The sequence below is a fragment of the Trichomonas vaginalis genome, chromosome V (assembly GCF_026262505.1).
Source record: "Trichomonas vaginalis G3 chromosome V, whole genome shotgun sequence".
NCBI classification, from domain to species: Eukaryota; Parabasalia; order Trichomonadida; family Trichomonadidae; genus Trichomonas; species Trichomonas vaginalis.
In genome coordinates this window covers 24,003,255-24,018,089 of record NC_067207.1, presented here as the reverse complement: position 1 = coordinate 24,018,089, position 14,835 = coordinate 24,003,255, and the positions used below count along the sequence as shown (strand labels likewise).

The 14,835-nt window shown below is 29.4% G+C and overlaps 3 protein-coding genes across 3 annotated transcripts, besides 5 other annotated features; 1 reads left to right on the top strand and 2 right to left on the bottom strand.

Moving 5' to 3' along the window:
- Positions 1-1,051: 1,051 nt before the first annotated feature.
- Positions 1,052-3,790, bottom strand: TVAGG3_0392730 (uncharacterized protein; the record flags this gene model as incomplete). The annotated part of the gene is made up of 1 exon (XM_001584188.1): positions 2,681-3,790. The coding sequence occupies one exon, from the start codon at positions 3,788-3,790 to the stop codon at positions 2,681-2,683; it is 1,110 nt and encodes a 369-aa protein (XP_001584238.1).
- Positions 3,791-4,283: 493 nt separating this feature from the next.
- Positions 4,284-4,380: a mobile genetic element.
- A 42-nt stretch (positions 4,381-4,422) lies between these two features.
- Positions 4,423-5,346: a mobile genetic element.
- Positions 5,347-5,466: 120 nt separating this feature from the next.
- Positions 5,467-6,507: a mobile genetic element.
- Positions 6,508-7,431: 924 nt separating this feature from the next.
- Positions 7,432-7,468: a mobile genetic element.
- Positions 7,469-8,500: 1,032 nt separating this feature from the next.
- Positions 8,501-8,538: a mobile genetic element.
- A 1,590-nt stretch (positions 8,539-10,128) lies between these two features.
- TVAGG3_0392670 (regulation of vacuole fusion, non-autophagic) lies at positions 10,129-13,085 on the bottom strand (the record flags this gene model as incomplete). The annotated part of the gene is made up of 1 exon (XM_001584189.2): positions 10,203-13,085. The coding sequence occupies one exon, from the start codon at positions 13,083-13,085 to the stop codon at positions 10,203-10,205; it is 2,883 nt and encodes a 960-aa protein (XP_001584239.2).
- A 171-nt stretch (positions 13,086-13,256) lies between these two features.
- TVAGG3_0392660 (uncharacterized protein) lies at positions 13,257-14,786 on the top strand (the record flags this gene model as incomplete). Its single annotated transcript, XM_001584190.1, has 1 exon — positions 13,607-14,725. The coding sequence occupies one exon, from the start codon at positions 13,607-13,609 to the stop codon at positions 14,723-14,725; it is 1,119 nt and encodes a 372-aa protein (XP_001584240.1).
- Positions 14,787-14,835: the final 49 nt, after the last annotated feature.

Genomic DNA, 14,835 nt, shown 5'->3' with positions numbered 1-14,835 from the left:
TTATTGATGTAATGATATTTTCACTAATAAAAAATGAAATATACACAAGAAAAAAATTATTCAAAAATTATCATTGCATTTTATTTGAAGAAATTTTGAAAAAACATCATACACATACTATAAATGAATATTATCATCTTAATTTTAATAAATTTCATTTACTTGGAAAGATGCAAGATCATCTTGTACTTACTCTTCGATTTATTCCATGTAACTTCGCAGGTAATAATGGCGCACTTACCTCTATTTTGGATTTTTATAGTTTCCCTCAAAACACATTCTATGGACTTACGCTCGTATCGCGTTAAAAAATGTCGTTAAAATTGAACCGCGCCTATTATATAGCTATCCAAGAAATGAATGATGCAATAAGGTACCATATACTTTTCTTATTGGATTTAATTCTTCTATAAGGGTTTGAGATGGTCATTGAGTTCTATTCATGAGGAATATCTTGATCCAATATATTATAATTTTTTCACTATTTCTTCGAATCAACAAGTAATTTAATCTGGTTGTGACAATAATTCCAGTTTGAATTTGCTTTAAGTGTTGACTCATATCAAATATAATTTAAATGTATTAAAACTACAGTGCTGTTCAAAATTTAGATTTTACTACGGTGATATACTGCAATATTTAGCTGAGAGAAAGCTTGTATTTAACTTACAACAAAAATCCAAACGCATTTTTAAAAATGATAGAGAAATCAGGGATAGTAAGATGAATGGGTTGACTTGCTGACAAAATACAGTTATTTCATTACCGTATCAATAAGAATATTTATGCTTTTGAATGATGGGGAACTATCGAATCTCTAATTTAAGTGCATATTACAATTATGATAAGTATATTATTACCTCAGCTACAAGCTCAGACAGAGAATCGAAATATGCTCATTTTGGATTCAATTTTGGGTAAAAAATGTCAATCGAAATTTTAGTTCAAAAATGATATTAAATATGACCACAATAAAATCACTCTAAACACTTAATTATTGAATTTTGAAAATCATTCAATATTGAATAAAAGATTTTCTTTTTCATTTTTAATGCTGCGCACTATCTTCAGTGCACTCAGTTTCTGGCTCCTCAAATCAGGAAATGTAACTAGTTTAGACCAATCTTTTGTTTTTCCTGACATTGGTCTTGAAAACGACTCTTTGTTTTACCTAAAAATAGCAGGAAGTAACGTTTCGGGAACAGAACTTGTGCTATTCAACAAAAAACAATACAGGCAATATCACAAACATATCAAATCGAATGATACTTTCTGTTCAGGAATCATTTCAGATTCAATTTATCATTTTCACGTTACGAACGAGAGCTACAATATATGGGAGTTTAAAGTTTCAGGTAGGAGCATATATCATCCTGTTATATTCAACTGTAACAATCAAAATTTTAATTATTCCACTTTTTTCGTTAGCGGCGGCATATTCCTTGACATGAGGGAAAGAAACATGCCACATATACTATCTGGTGAGTTTATCTTATACGGTCTCAAAATATGTCAAGGCTTTGAGCATTAACAATGAATACACAAGCTTCTTTAACTTGGGATCCTATTTCCTGAAAAGAAATATATTTTTGCTAAGAGTGTCACAAGTAACCATTATTTTGTTGCTTCCTTTTAATCTTTCATATCATGCTAAGTATATAATACTACAAATTCAAAATATCAGTATTTGGGTTCTGAATATTTGGGACAAAAAAGCTTTAACGATGGGATATGATCGTAGAATAAACAACAGCCAACAGACAGTACTTCTTAAAGAGTTATTAGAAAAAATTCGAAAATGTAAGAAATTATTGAAGAAAAATGAACAATGTCCAGAAATGGAAGCAGAGTGTAATGAACTTACCAAAGAGATACTAGCAAGCATTAAGTGCAAGACAGATTTGAAGGATATTCTTCAAGAAGAGCTAGATTTCATTCATTCAAGGAATCTTTCATTTTCACCAGTTAATAAAGATTCAATTCATGAAATGAAGGTAAAACGAAATCTTGCTCTATATAAAAACTAACAAATTGATATTTTATTAAAGAATTGTTATTATTTATTTTGGTTTTCATTATTTTTATTATAGTATTCAAATTATTATGATTATAATCTACAACTTCTCCTATCAAGTACAATCATAACTTTATTTTTTTGAGTTGATGAATAATTTGTTTCATGATTTTGTTCTGTTTGTTAGTAAAGGTTCTTTTTCTTCATTTTACTTCTGTTGGATACTTTTCTTCAACATATTAATTATCTTCAATCTTTGTTTCTGAGAGATTTTTGACTACTTCTTGAGTTTTTTCCCTTCTTGCTGCTGCTCAGCATTATCTTTGTGGTCATATTCATTAGACTTTATTTATCTTTTTCTTTGTCTTTATGAGAGTTATTCTTCTTTCTTTTTTTTTCTTCTATGCGTTTCATATGCTGATCACTAGAGTCGTCATCAATTTCATTATCTTGAAGAATATCGAGAAGTCAGGGAGAGACACTACACCACATGACCATAAATGAAACAAATTGGAGAGAGATCTAATCTTATATTTAGGATTTGGGCTGTATTTAACTTGACTCTTATATCTATGATTCATTAAGATAGTTCTGGATTATCTTTCTCTTTCATCTTTGTGAGAGTTTCGATCTTCAAGTCATTTTCTTTTAATCATTTTGATTTATTTAAGAATTGGAATGCAAAGATAACATGATAGCATAACTGAAGTGAAAGAACTTGAAATTCGATATTTTGATATTAATTCTGATAAAAACATTATTTTCTTCTTCAATTTCATCATTGCTTGAAATAGAATTATATAATTTAGATAGAAGCAAAAGAGGACATTTGTTTTCAAATGAAATATATGTGTTCTTAAATATTGGCGAATTACCAAAATCAAAATATGTAGTGTTATCTGTTGTTGAATTTTCAAATGTGATTGTACAAACTTGTGCCCAAAAAATGTAAGAAATTTCATTCTCATGAATACAACAATAACTCATGAAAATATTTGGATTCCAGGAACAAATCAGATAACCAACATTTGGACTTTTATTTCTTATATAATTACATGAAGTAACTTTAAATATTGATGATTCATATGATTCAGAAAATGTGTGCCAATTAAATTCACCATATGTTTGATTGTTTTCAATGACATTGACACAAGTTATGTATGAATCAGAGGTAATTGATGTTGTTCTATAACCTCCATTATGTTTTTTGACTCTATTTTGTGTAATATTGCATTCATTCATGATTATAAAGCCATTAACCATGAAAGTTGTAAGCAAGCAGTCTTGTTCTGAACTGCCGCAGTTGTAAACTAAAGTTTCATTAGCATGATTTTTGTAATTTGGTTTTTCTGAAACTTTAATGCAAAATGAAGATCCAAAGTTTGAATTTGTTGAGTTAATGAATGAATTTTTTGTTTGAACAAGTTCACCTTTTTCTCCAAAGTAGAGAGAACCTCCTTGTTGTGACCCGGAGGAACATGATTCAAATTCATTTGTTTCTGCAAATGTTTTAGCGTCATTACTTGAAGTTGAAATTCGTACTGCTCCATTTGGACTTAATTCAAGAAAAAAACAACTTGAAACAAAGTATTTTAAGTTGTTTGATCTTGAATATTCAGTGTTGTTGTTATGATGTTCTTCATCATAGCTTGATCCTGGGAATACTGATTTCCAGGAGATATTGACTTCACTCGACCAAATTGATTCTATCGTTACATAAGTTAAAGTTGAATTTTTCATTGAGAGAATTTGTTTATCTAGTCCATTTTGTGACATTTTTTAATAAACTGCTCGTCAAAAAGCGCAGGTCCGTTCATATTTTTGAGTCAACTCATACAAGTAATTCTATGAGTTTCTCTCATATGGGCGTCAAAATAAGACCTGTCCTTTTTGAGAAGTTCAATTTTAACATTTATTCCTAAATTAACAAATAAATAATATATATATATATATATGACAAGAATTGCTACGATTCTGACAAAATAACATTAAACATTAGAAATATATTTTTATAGATCGAATGCAGCCACAATTAAATTAGAATCTAAACACATTTTCCTACGTAAAGTCTCCCTATCGTTTTTCTGCCTCAATATTGAGTGAACCTCTATCAAAAATTTGAATAAGAGACTTTACAAAAGAAAAGGAGTTTAACATATTTTGGAATTCTTGCACAAAATTGAATTGAACACAAATTAATATTAACACAAATCGTATATGTATGGAATATAATCATTTTTAGCAAAAATTACAATTAAAATATGTATAAATCTGACTTTAATTCAAATTTATGACAACTGGTGTGAAGCATCATTGAAAAACAGCCTTTAAACATATGGATTAAGTGGCACCTCATAGAAGCCTAAAAACATACTTAATTTCCCCAGTTCATAATTTTATTTCTAAACAAAGGTAACTAAACTCCTTTCGCCGATCCGATTTGCCCCATATTTAAAATATAGCTTGCATATGTAGAAGAAAAGCTAATTTTGAAGTACGCCCCAAATCCACCAACAGGATTTCGAGCTACTAAAAAGGTACTTTTAAATGTGATTTTTTTTTATAAAAAATTAAATTTATTTTAAGATCAGACTAAAAACTAATTTTATGAAAAATCTATATCGACAAATTTATTACTTATTGGGTATATAGATTTCTTGATTATGGCGATTATGTCTGATATGCTTCCAATAAGCCAAAACACATTTCATACTGATTTCTATAAAAGGTATCTTTATTATAGAAGTGTAAGCTATATCTGTTTGTTTTTTTATTATAACAAATTCAAAATTCTCTTATAAGGATTAGATGAAATCTGTATTACTAAATCATTAGCTAAATGAAGGTTCAAATAGAAAGTAAATATCAATTTATATGATACTGAAACCAAATAGTTCTTTTAATAAAAGATAACACGCTGAAAATTATTGAGTATTTGCAAATCTCAAAAATCTATTGGTGAATTTGGCTCAACTTTTAAAATTATAACATCCATATCAAATCATAAAAGCAGACAAAAATTAAAGCCAAACCTATCGGCCAATTTTTTTTTGATATTTTGATTTTTGAGGTATACTTTTAAAAGTGGATTTAAAGCACTGATGAAAAAACATTAACTTCTGTCGTTATGATTATTGATTTAGACAATAATGATTTTAATCTTTGATTATCAAAACACTAAAGTCATCTTTTTAACATTTGCTTGGTAGCATTAACTCAAGTCTCAAGTACTATTTTATGTGGCACTCTTAGAATTTTTGTATTCATTGTACACGCTGAAATAGTACCATTAAAGTTATGGCGGACTTTCAAAAAATAGTTTGGTCACCTTTTTCTAAACAAATATAGTTACATACAAACATACATAAACTTTAATCGCATATCTGAGCATTTATAAAATAGCATAACAATTCTTTTCTGTTGAATAATTTCATGTATTTGATCATCATTAAGGGTGCACCCGCATGTACGTTTATTTGAGAGGAGGAGGATTACCCTCTCAATTTTGAAAGCTTCGTTAACTTAATATCTCGATGAATATTGGATTAAAATTGAATTTGCCCATACCAATATATCTGATACAATATCCTTAAGTTTTACTAAAAAGAATTTTTTAAAATCCCTGCAGATTCGGGGATTTTTAAATTTTTTGATTTTTTTCGAAAATTTTTCGGAAAAAAAATATTTTCAGAAGAGCCTTAACGGCTAAGTTTTATGTTTAATGTTGAGTATCAAAAAGAATGGGCATCTGATATAGCCATCATATATCCCAGAAGCAAATAAAAATTCTGACTTTTTAAGCATAAAAAATGAAATTTTATTTTTTGCAAAAAACAGGCCACCCGGATGTACGTTTATTTGAGAGGAGGAGGATTAAATTTTTGAAAGCACTAAAATTTGTAAATATGCTAGTTATATAATAATATGCATTATTTTAAAAAATAAAAATTAAAGCACGTTAAAATCTTTTTTGATGAATTTTTACAAAAGCTACTCAGGATAATGCAAGATATGAGTAGTTAAACATAAATTTCAAATCAGATTTTACTTATAATAAATATTTTAAATTTCCGAAAATTAAGTTCAGATCGACTCTATACGTAGTAAATACTAAATAAGGTGCCAAAAACCTATTAAACAGTATCAAAACTATCAAGATTGTAATGTTTTTGAAGAAAAATTTATAGAATTATGGACTTCAAACAGATATTATGTAAATAAAAATAATATAATGAATTTATTTATTCGTATAATAGCAGTAATAAGTCGATTATTCACTTCTACTTCTGAGATTTGAATTTAATTTCGACAGAAAAAGAGATTCAAGAGGAAAATACTAGGGGATACAAACAGCCACCATGACAGGATTATTATGGAGCCAAGTTGTATTTTTTGATATTTTTAGAGTTTTCCTACCTATTTAGGTACCAAGTTATTGCTTAAAAATTAAGGTTCTAAATTCTGAAGTTTACATGATCCTCCCGGGCGCACCCTTAAGCTTGAACCTAAGAAGCAAATATTTAAAAAATTGGCGGAATAATATTCAAAATTTTTCAAAGAGGACAGATTTTTAAGGGTTGACCGACCTAAATTGAGAGGACGTAATCCTCCCGATTTTTTCATTTTCAGCCTTGGTAAAATACCCTCGAAAACTCAAAAAAATTGACTTGTGTCCATTTAAAAGGGTTCGTCGAGAGGTGTTAAATTATTGATTTTCAGGATCGTAACTCATAATTTTTTACAATCATATTAAAATTATGCGAGAAAACAAGCAAAAATATTCGTTATTTTAGTATCAAATACTACAAATCCTAGATTGCAATATATTTTAGCACGTAAAATTCCAAAATTTACCGTAATTGAATAAAATTTACAATAAACATCAATCCATTCTAGATTTTGCATATTGTTAATGATTTACATACTATTTGTTTGCAGACTGTTCTATTGTTAACCGCGATTGTCTAAATCAATTTCATATAATTAAAATTTACAAATCCCATGCGATTATTATTTCTTGTCTGCAAAACACCTGTGCAACCTCTTTAAATGTAGTTGCTTCAAACTATTAAAATACCAAATTTATTTATTTTATTCCCAAGAATGAAATACATTGACTGGAATTCTCGCAGTAAGCGTTATAAATATTGTGAAATATTGTGAAATAAATGTCTTGTTTACTAATTTGTTCGATTATTTTTAATATTTTTTTCCATTATGTTGAAAAATCAAAAGAATTTTTATTATTTTTAAATTACTAGGAGTATTAATGAAAATTTTAATCTCCTATTTTTATACAAAGAATGGAAACTGGATGGTGAATCATTAAATATCTGAAATTCTAGCGCATCAGCTTCGATATTATAACTCAGTTGTTAAAATCAATGCTAGCAAATATTTAGACACCAACTAAACTGTAATAAACAGAAATTCATCAAAAGTGACAACTCTCAATTTTTTGACATTTGTAAATTCTAAATTGAATGAGAAAAATGAAATAATACTAAGCATAATACAATATTCTAGATTTAATTATAATTAGGAAAAAGTTAGTTTTGAGAGTACTTTTCATAGGCATATAGAATGAAATCTTCTGAAAAATAATATCACATAAACTCATATTATTTTCTAATATATAACTATTTTATATAAAAATCAAATTCAATGATCTTAAAAGCGAAGGATAAACCTCAAAATTTACGAATATAATGAGTGGGAATATAATGCTTATCTATCATAAAACCATATGAAATATCAATTTTTGCTTTACGCCTAATTTTTGACGACAATTAGCAAAAAATGTTAAATGTTAACACTCAGTCCATTTGAATATGAAAAATAAAATTGACTTTGATTAAATGTTTTTATTTATCATGCAATTCTTCTTGCGACCAAAGATTTGAATAAAATTTCAAAAAATAAGATAGCTTAAAAAATAATATACGGTAGTGTTTACTAATAGATGAATAGTATATAAATTCTATTAAAATGGATTTGATCCAAAAAAATATATAAAATTTGATCATAAATAAAATCGTTTTAAATTACTTCTTCATTTAAATTATAAGAATTGCATGATAAATAAAAACATTTAATCAAAGTCAATTTTATTTTTCATATTCAAATGGACTGAGTGTTAACATTTAACATTTTTTGCTAATTGTCGTCAAAAATTAGGCGTAAAGCAAAAATTGATATTTCATATGGTTTTATGATAGATAAGCATTATATTCCCACTCATTATATTCGTAAATTTTGAGGTTTATCCTTCGCTTTTAAGATCATTGAATTTGATTTTTATATAAAATAGTTATATATTAGAAAATAATATGAGTTTATGTGATATTATTTTTCAGAAGATTTTGTGTTCTTCTTCAAAATTTTATTTTTTTATTAAAAAGAATCTTTACAAAATATACATTTACTTTAATTAATATTTAAAAACGTGCTCTATCAAAAGTTCCAAAAATTCAATATTTTAGCTTTTCTGAAGTGTCACTTTTGATGAATTTCTGTTTACAACAAAACTTGGTTCATTTCTGATGCATATTTCTTTTTTTACTTTTTTCCAATTGAAATCGAATTTTACAAAATAGTTTTTTGATGATAATTTCTACAAAAATAGAATTAACATTCATTTGCTAAGATAAACAATGTCAAATTTTTAAAAATTAACGAAATCGTTCGTATCTTTTCAGGAAGGTATGTCGGCGAAAAAAATTCGTATACCAAATCAAATAACATCATATGAAGATATTATTAATTGTACGTATTCCGATTTTTGAGCAACTTTAGAAATCGATTTCAAGATTTTGGCAATTTGATCATTTATTAAATTAGTACATATGTAATAAAATGATATTCAATTTTCCAAAATTGTATATAGTGCCAATAAATTTTACTGAAATAAATATAATGGGAATGATATAAAGTTTGTGACAAAATATTCATTTTTATACAAAGAAGCTATTCATTTTTAAACAACTATTTGAATATACCATCTGTATTATTAGATATTGATCAGATTTCAATATCTGAATAATTCAGCTTGAATTACTATTCTATAAAATCTGTTACACATGGATATATGGTGTTAAGAATCAATATTTTGATTATAAGATTAATACAAAAATACTTTGGGATATTATTCTCATTTTGCAAAACACTTCAATTTGGAACGGAATAAATATATATTCAGCAATAATTAATTCTTTTTGCCGTTTGTAATTCTAGCAACATTCCAAAATGGAGGAGTTTTTTAAAAATAAAGAAAATTTTTATAGAAAAAAATCAAAACAAAAAAATTTATTTTCAAACTATCTTTTTCAAACCTTTAATCATCAAAAACACAATTGTTAATATTCATTCTTTCTATTGTGCTATTCGAATAGTACGATTTATACTTTTTTTGCTAATTTATTAAATATGTCGAATCCGCGGAGGGGCGCTGTTGCAAAATGATCTATGATGTGTAGCGGTGTTTTGATAAAAAGAGGTCGGTCAACGTTTTTGAGTTTTTTCGACCTCATTATTTTTCTGATTTATCTGTTGCATTATATCAAGGGTACAATAATGCATGATATGTCACTGTTTTTCTCTAAAAATTCCATAGTATTTCTGTAAAAAATTTTTCCAATCGAAAGAAAAATCCAAAAATTTTGAAATTTTTATAGAACAATATTGTGACCGAAAATTCATTCTCGTTGCATACATCTCATTAAGGTAAAACATTATCTGAAACAACCATGTTTTATAATTTTAAGAAAATAAAATTATAAAACAATAATATTTAAAAGAAATGAGTAATCTTTTCGGTAAAAAAAATTTCAACTAACTTGGTAGAATCGGGCAATCACATTATCTCTTCAGGGTTGGAAATTTTGCATTATTAATTTATTATATATATATGTTGATAAGGGTTCTTTTACAATGCCTTGACCAGCAGATAAACATGCTGGATCGCAATTTCAAATTTCAGCATTTAGTGAGGGTGGTCTGGATGAGAAAAGATTTTAAGCCCAAGAATGCTAACTCAAAGCTTTATGACCGCATAGGGAGGCTCGGACACCTCCATTAAAATATGTAAACGTCTCACAATTGAGAGACCTGGGCATTTTGAATATCAGTTTATTTTATAGTTAAATAAAAAACATAAAAAGACTTTTTATACAAAATAATTATGAATAAATCATTGTGCTTCTGGGTTTTGTTCTGCTTTTTCAGGTGAAAGTTCGGTTTCTTCTTTCTCTTTCTCTTCTGTTGGTTTCTCTTCTTCAACTGTTTTATTTTCTTCATTCTTTGTTTCTGTTTGATTTTCAGTTACTTCTTCTTGTTGTTGTTCAGCATTATCTTTGTGTTCATCTTGTTGAGCTTCTTCACCTTTCTCATTGTCTTTATCTTTATTATCTTTATTTTTATCTTTGTCTTTATTAGATTTGTCTTTGTCTTTCTTTTGATTGTATTTTTCTGATTCTGATTTCTTCTGTTGATGGTATTCAAGAGAGCCGGTGATAACAGGATCGTTTGGATCGTCTTCAACTTCACGACCTTCAAGAATGTCAAGAAGACGTGGACTAGAGTGTTGAGAGGCATATGACATGAACCATTCGGGAACAGCACCACCTGATTGCTTGGACATAGCTTTCTTGAATTGTTTGATAAGACAAACAGAGTCGTATTTAAGACCTGTCTGAAGACGACGCCAGAAGATTTCGTCGTTAGATAAATGGAAAATGTCTTTGCCATAGTCAACTGTCTTGTTTCGATTGTTACTCAAGATAACTTGTTCGTAAACTTCACTAGGTGTAAGCGAATCAATGTTTTCAACATATCGTGTCGATGAAACATATTCTTTGGCAGTGTTCAGTTTAGAATAGAATGATGTGAAGACTGGGATGATGTTGTCTGATGAAAATAACTTGTTGATCTGTTGTGCACGTTCGTCTTTCATCAAACCACCACCCGAAAGTGTCTTCTTGACTTTGTAAAGAGCATTGCGGTTGTCGATATGCAAAACTTCGCTGATTGCCGTCTCGTCATCCGGCAAAAGACGAAGATAGATGTTTCGAATGTCGCGGTTGTCTTTGTTTTGAAGAAATTCCGACAAAAGAAGATACTGACCGTTGTTCATTGCTTGCTCAAGAGTGTAAACAAGCAAACTTGAGTCCGCAGAGTTAATAGCTGCTGTAAGTGCATCACGCCATTGGCCTTGTGAAACTAATAATGGAACAGCTCGTGCTTTTGCTTTGTTGCACTCTAAAAGTTTAAGACCAAGTGAAACACGATTGATGTCGAATGCTGTCTTCGCAACTTCGACGTAGTCAATAGACATGTTCATGGAGTGGTATGATTTCAAAATGTTATCGTCACTGCGTGAGGTGAAAATAAGTGATGTAGCCCAATGACTGTTGATGTATGAATCATCAACACCAACATATGATGCAAGTTGTGATGCTTCGTAGTACAATGATCGGTTGCAAAGACGTTTAAGAAGAACAATGTGATTAAGAGATTGGAACTGTGCAAATGTAACTGGAATGTTGTATGGAGGACCATTCAGTTGGTCAACAATACGCATAGTAGAAAGTTTGTCTGCAAATCCGAAGAAATCACGCATACGTTCAAGGTTTTGACTGATAACTGATGTGTCGTTAAGAGGAGCACGAACTGTAGTCATAACACGGGTGCCGATCTTGAGGAAATTGCGACGAACTAATGGGTTCTTGAAGAAAAGAGCGGCTTCAAGAATGCCTTGAAGAGCAGTGTGAAGTTCTTTAACTGTGAATGTACGACCTTCAGTTGGTTCTGTAATGCTTTTGTCGGAATCATCAACAATAACTAAGTCCGACTCTGCAAGACCAACTTCGTCATTCATAACATAGAACAAACGAACTTGTGGAGATTTTGTGTTCTGAAGACAAAACTGAAGAACATTGCGTGTAATAGCACGCAAAAGAGAACTGCCTTTCATAGAAAAGATACGAAGACCATCGATTTCAGAACTGATAATCATAGGTGAATCAAGTTCCCATTTGATAGAATCTTGACATGCACCAATAAGAACAAGTTGGAAGCCTTGTGTCATGCAAATAGCATCCGAACCACACCACGCGATCTTACTAGGTTGGAATGCATCAAAACGGATTGCAAGTTTGACTTCTGAAAAGTCGGGAGTGCAGAAATAGTATAAGACATCTTTGAATTCGTACTTTTCTTTTGTGATGTCTTTGCAAACGGCTAATGCAATTTTACCATTAGGTGAAAAAAGAATTTTCGAAACAGGTGAAACAAATTCTTGGATTTCGTAGTCATCTTCTTGGATGAGAACTAAATTGTTCTTCGAATTAACACACCAAAGACGGATGCCAACACCCGTATCTGGATCTTCGGGTAAAATAATACCACTTAAAAGAGAATCACCGGAAAAACGACAAAAAACACGTGGTTCAAGATGAACAAAGTTGTCGATGATGTAAACAACGTTTGGATATGCAGCAAGCATCAAACCACGTGGCCAGAATGAAACAAATTGCAGTGAGATCTTTTGACCTTCGTATTCCGAAAGTTCACAAACTTTGCGACCTTGGATAGTGTATGTTTCGATGTGTGCATCTGTGTAAACAACAACAATGCACTCTTCGGGTGAAAAGTATAATGATTCAAGACGATGTTGGTATGTTAATGGAAATGAACGAATCAAGTTGCAGTAGCTGTCGTAAATGTGAAGTGCGGAGTAGTATTCTTCATTAACTAATGATTTCTGATGTGCAACAACAATAGCACCTCCACTTGGTGCAACCGAGTACTTGTCTTGATCAAAATCAAAAATGTATGAGTACATCTCTTTACGTTCGAAAATACGGATTGATTCGAGAATAAATGTAGTGTTGTTGATTAAGCGTGAATCTTCGATTGATTTCTTTAATTCTTCTTTCACTTGACGAAATTCAACTTCTGGTGGAAGATTTTTCTTAATCCTGACTACTGCACCGTTTGAATTTTGTTCTTGCTGATTGTCTTTTGAAGAATTTTGTTTGCCCCCGCTTGAATTTTTCTTAGAAGAGGAAAACATTCTTTTCTGAAACGATATCGCTGAAAAAAATAAATTCTTCTGATTTCAGATGTATTTTATTAGCATAAATCTAATATAATTCTAATAAAAAGCAAATTATCTCATACAAGTATACATTTTTCCCTTCAATATGAATTCCTATCAAATTAATTTATTTGTTTTGGAGGATTTGTCTTCTTAATTTATCTTTCGTACAGGAATTAAATATTGTTTCACATACTCATATTTCATTTTTCTTTAAGTTGATAAATTTCAAATTAGATCCACCGGATCATCCAAATGATCCGGCTTTTAAACCCAAAAATATCAAACTATCTAGACAAATTCGTAATATTTCAGAGTTTGATACGTCGAAAATATACGATATTGAAACTGATCCAGAATTAATCGATATTTTAAACGCAACTCTAAGCATAAAAGTTGAGTTCTTTGATGTGACAAGAGATTTATCTAAAAAATGCTATTCAGTTCCAACTCCAAACGGAGATCAACTTTTACTCCCAGAATTATTTGATAAACTTATGGAAATAATACATATGCATGAAGCAAAACTCAATAAATTCATAATCACTCAACAAATTCTTCAGATTTTACAAAGTGTTGCAATTACAAGCACAAATCCAGAAAATCCTTTGTTTGCACTTCCAATACATGAAATATTATTTGAAATCATAGATTTCTGCAAAGATGATGACGTTACTATTTATGTTCTGGATACTTTAACTGCAATTTTTACGAATCCTGTTCTAGGAGCTGACAAATTAGCATTTACAATAGAAAATTCCAATTATATAGAGTGTGTATTCTATCAATATGAAGCAGTTAGTAGTTTTATTGTCAAAGAAAAATTAATTAATTTATTTTCTTTGGCAATTCATTCATCAATTGCAAGAGAAACACTTCCCATTAACATAGAATTTTTCAGTAATGCATTATCAACCATTATAAAGTCAGGAAACGTCCCTGATTATGGAGATTTATTTGATTTAGTATTTGCTTTATGTTTGAACGATACAGTGCTTTTGGTTTATTGTACAGATAATGATTTCTTAGCAATAGTTAATGAACAACTCAAATATGGCCTAAATAGAGCTTCAATTTCTGCAATAGCACTGGCAATTAAATTTTGTGAGTATAATACTGACCTATGCGATAAATTTTTCACACAAGAAGTCCTTGAGAAGGCCAGATCTTTAGTTTACAACGTTGAATGTGATTCTGATATGATAACTATCTCTAGATGCTTAGAATACTATAGAAATAATCAGAATGAGATGTTTTTAGATGTTTTCCTATTTCCTATAGCAAAATACTTTAAAAATCTTCAACACAGAGCAATTCGCCATTTAATTGTTTTCTTTGGCCAAGCCTTAGATGAATTTTTGCAAAGTGATGTTGCTGATGAGTATAAGGTATCAGTTTTCAGTCATATGATCGATGAAGTTTTCGAAATTCCACAAGAACAAACAATTATGATATTATTATCACTTTGCATACAATATGATAGAAGGAAATTCTTTGTTCATCAAGCATTTATAGAAGATGACTTCGAAGAGGCGCTAATTACGAATTTACGCTCAGAAAACGAAGAAATTGCATCATTATGCCAACTTCTGCTTGATAAAATGCACGGTGATTAATAACTCTGTAAATTATGTTATTTATTATATAAATTTTCTATTGTTTTGTTTAATATTTTATAAACATTCTAAATACTAGAACATATGGATTTAAAGATCTAGGATTTGAA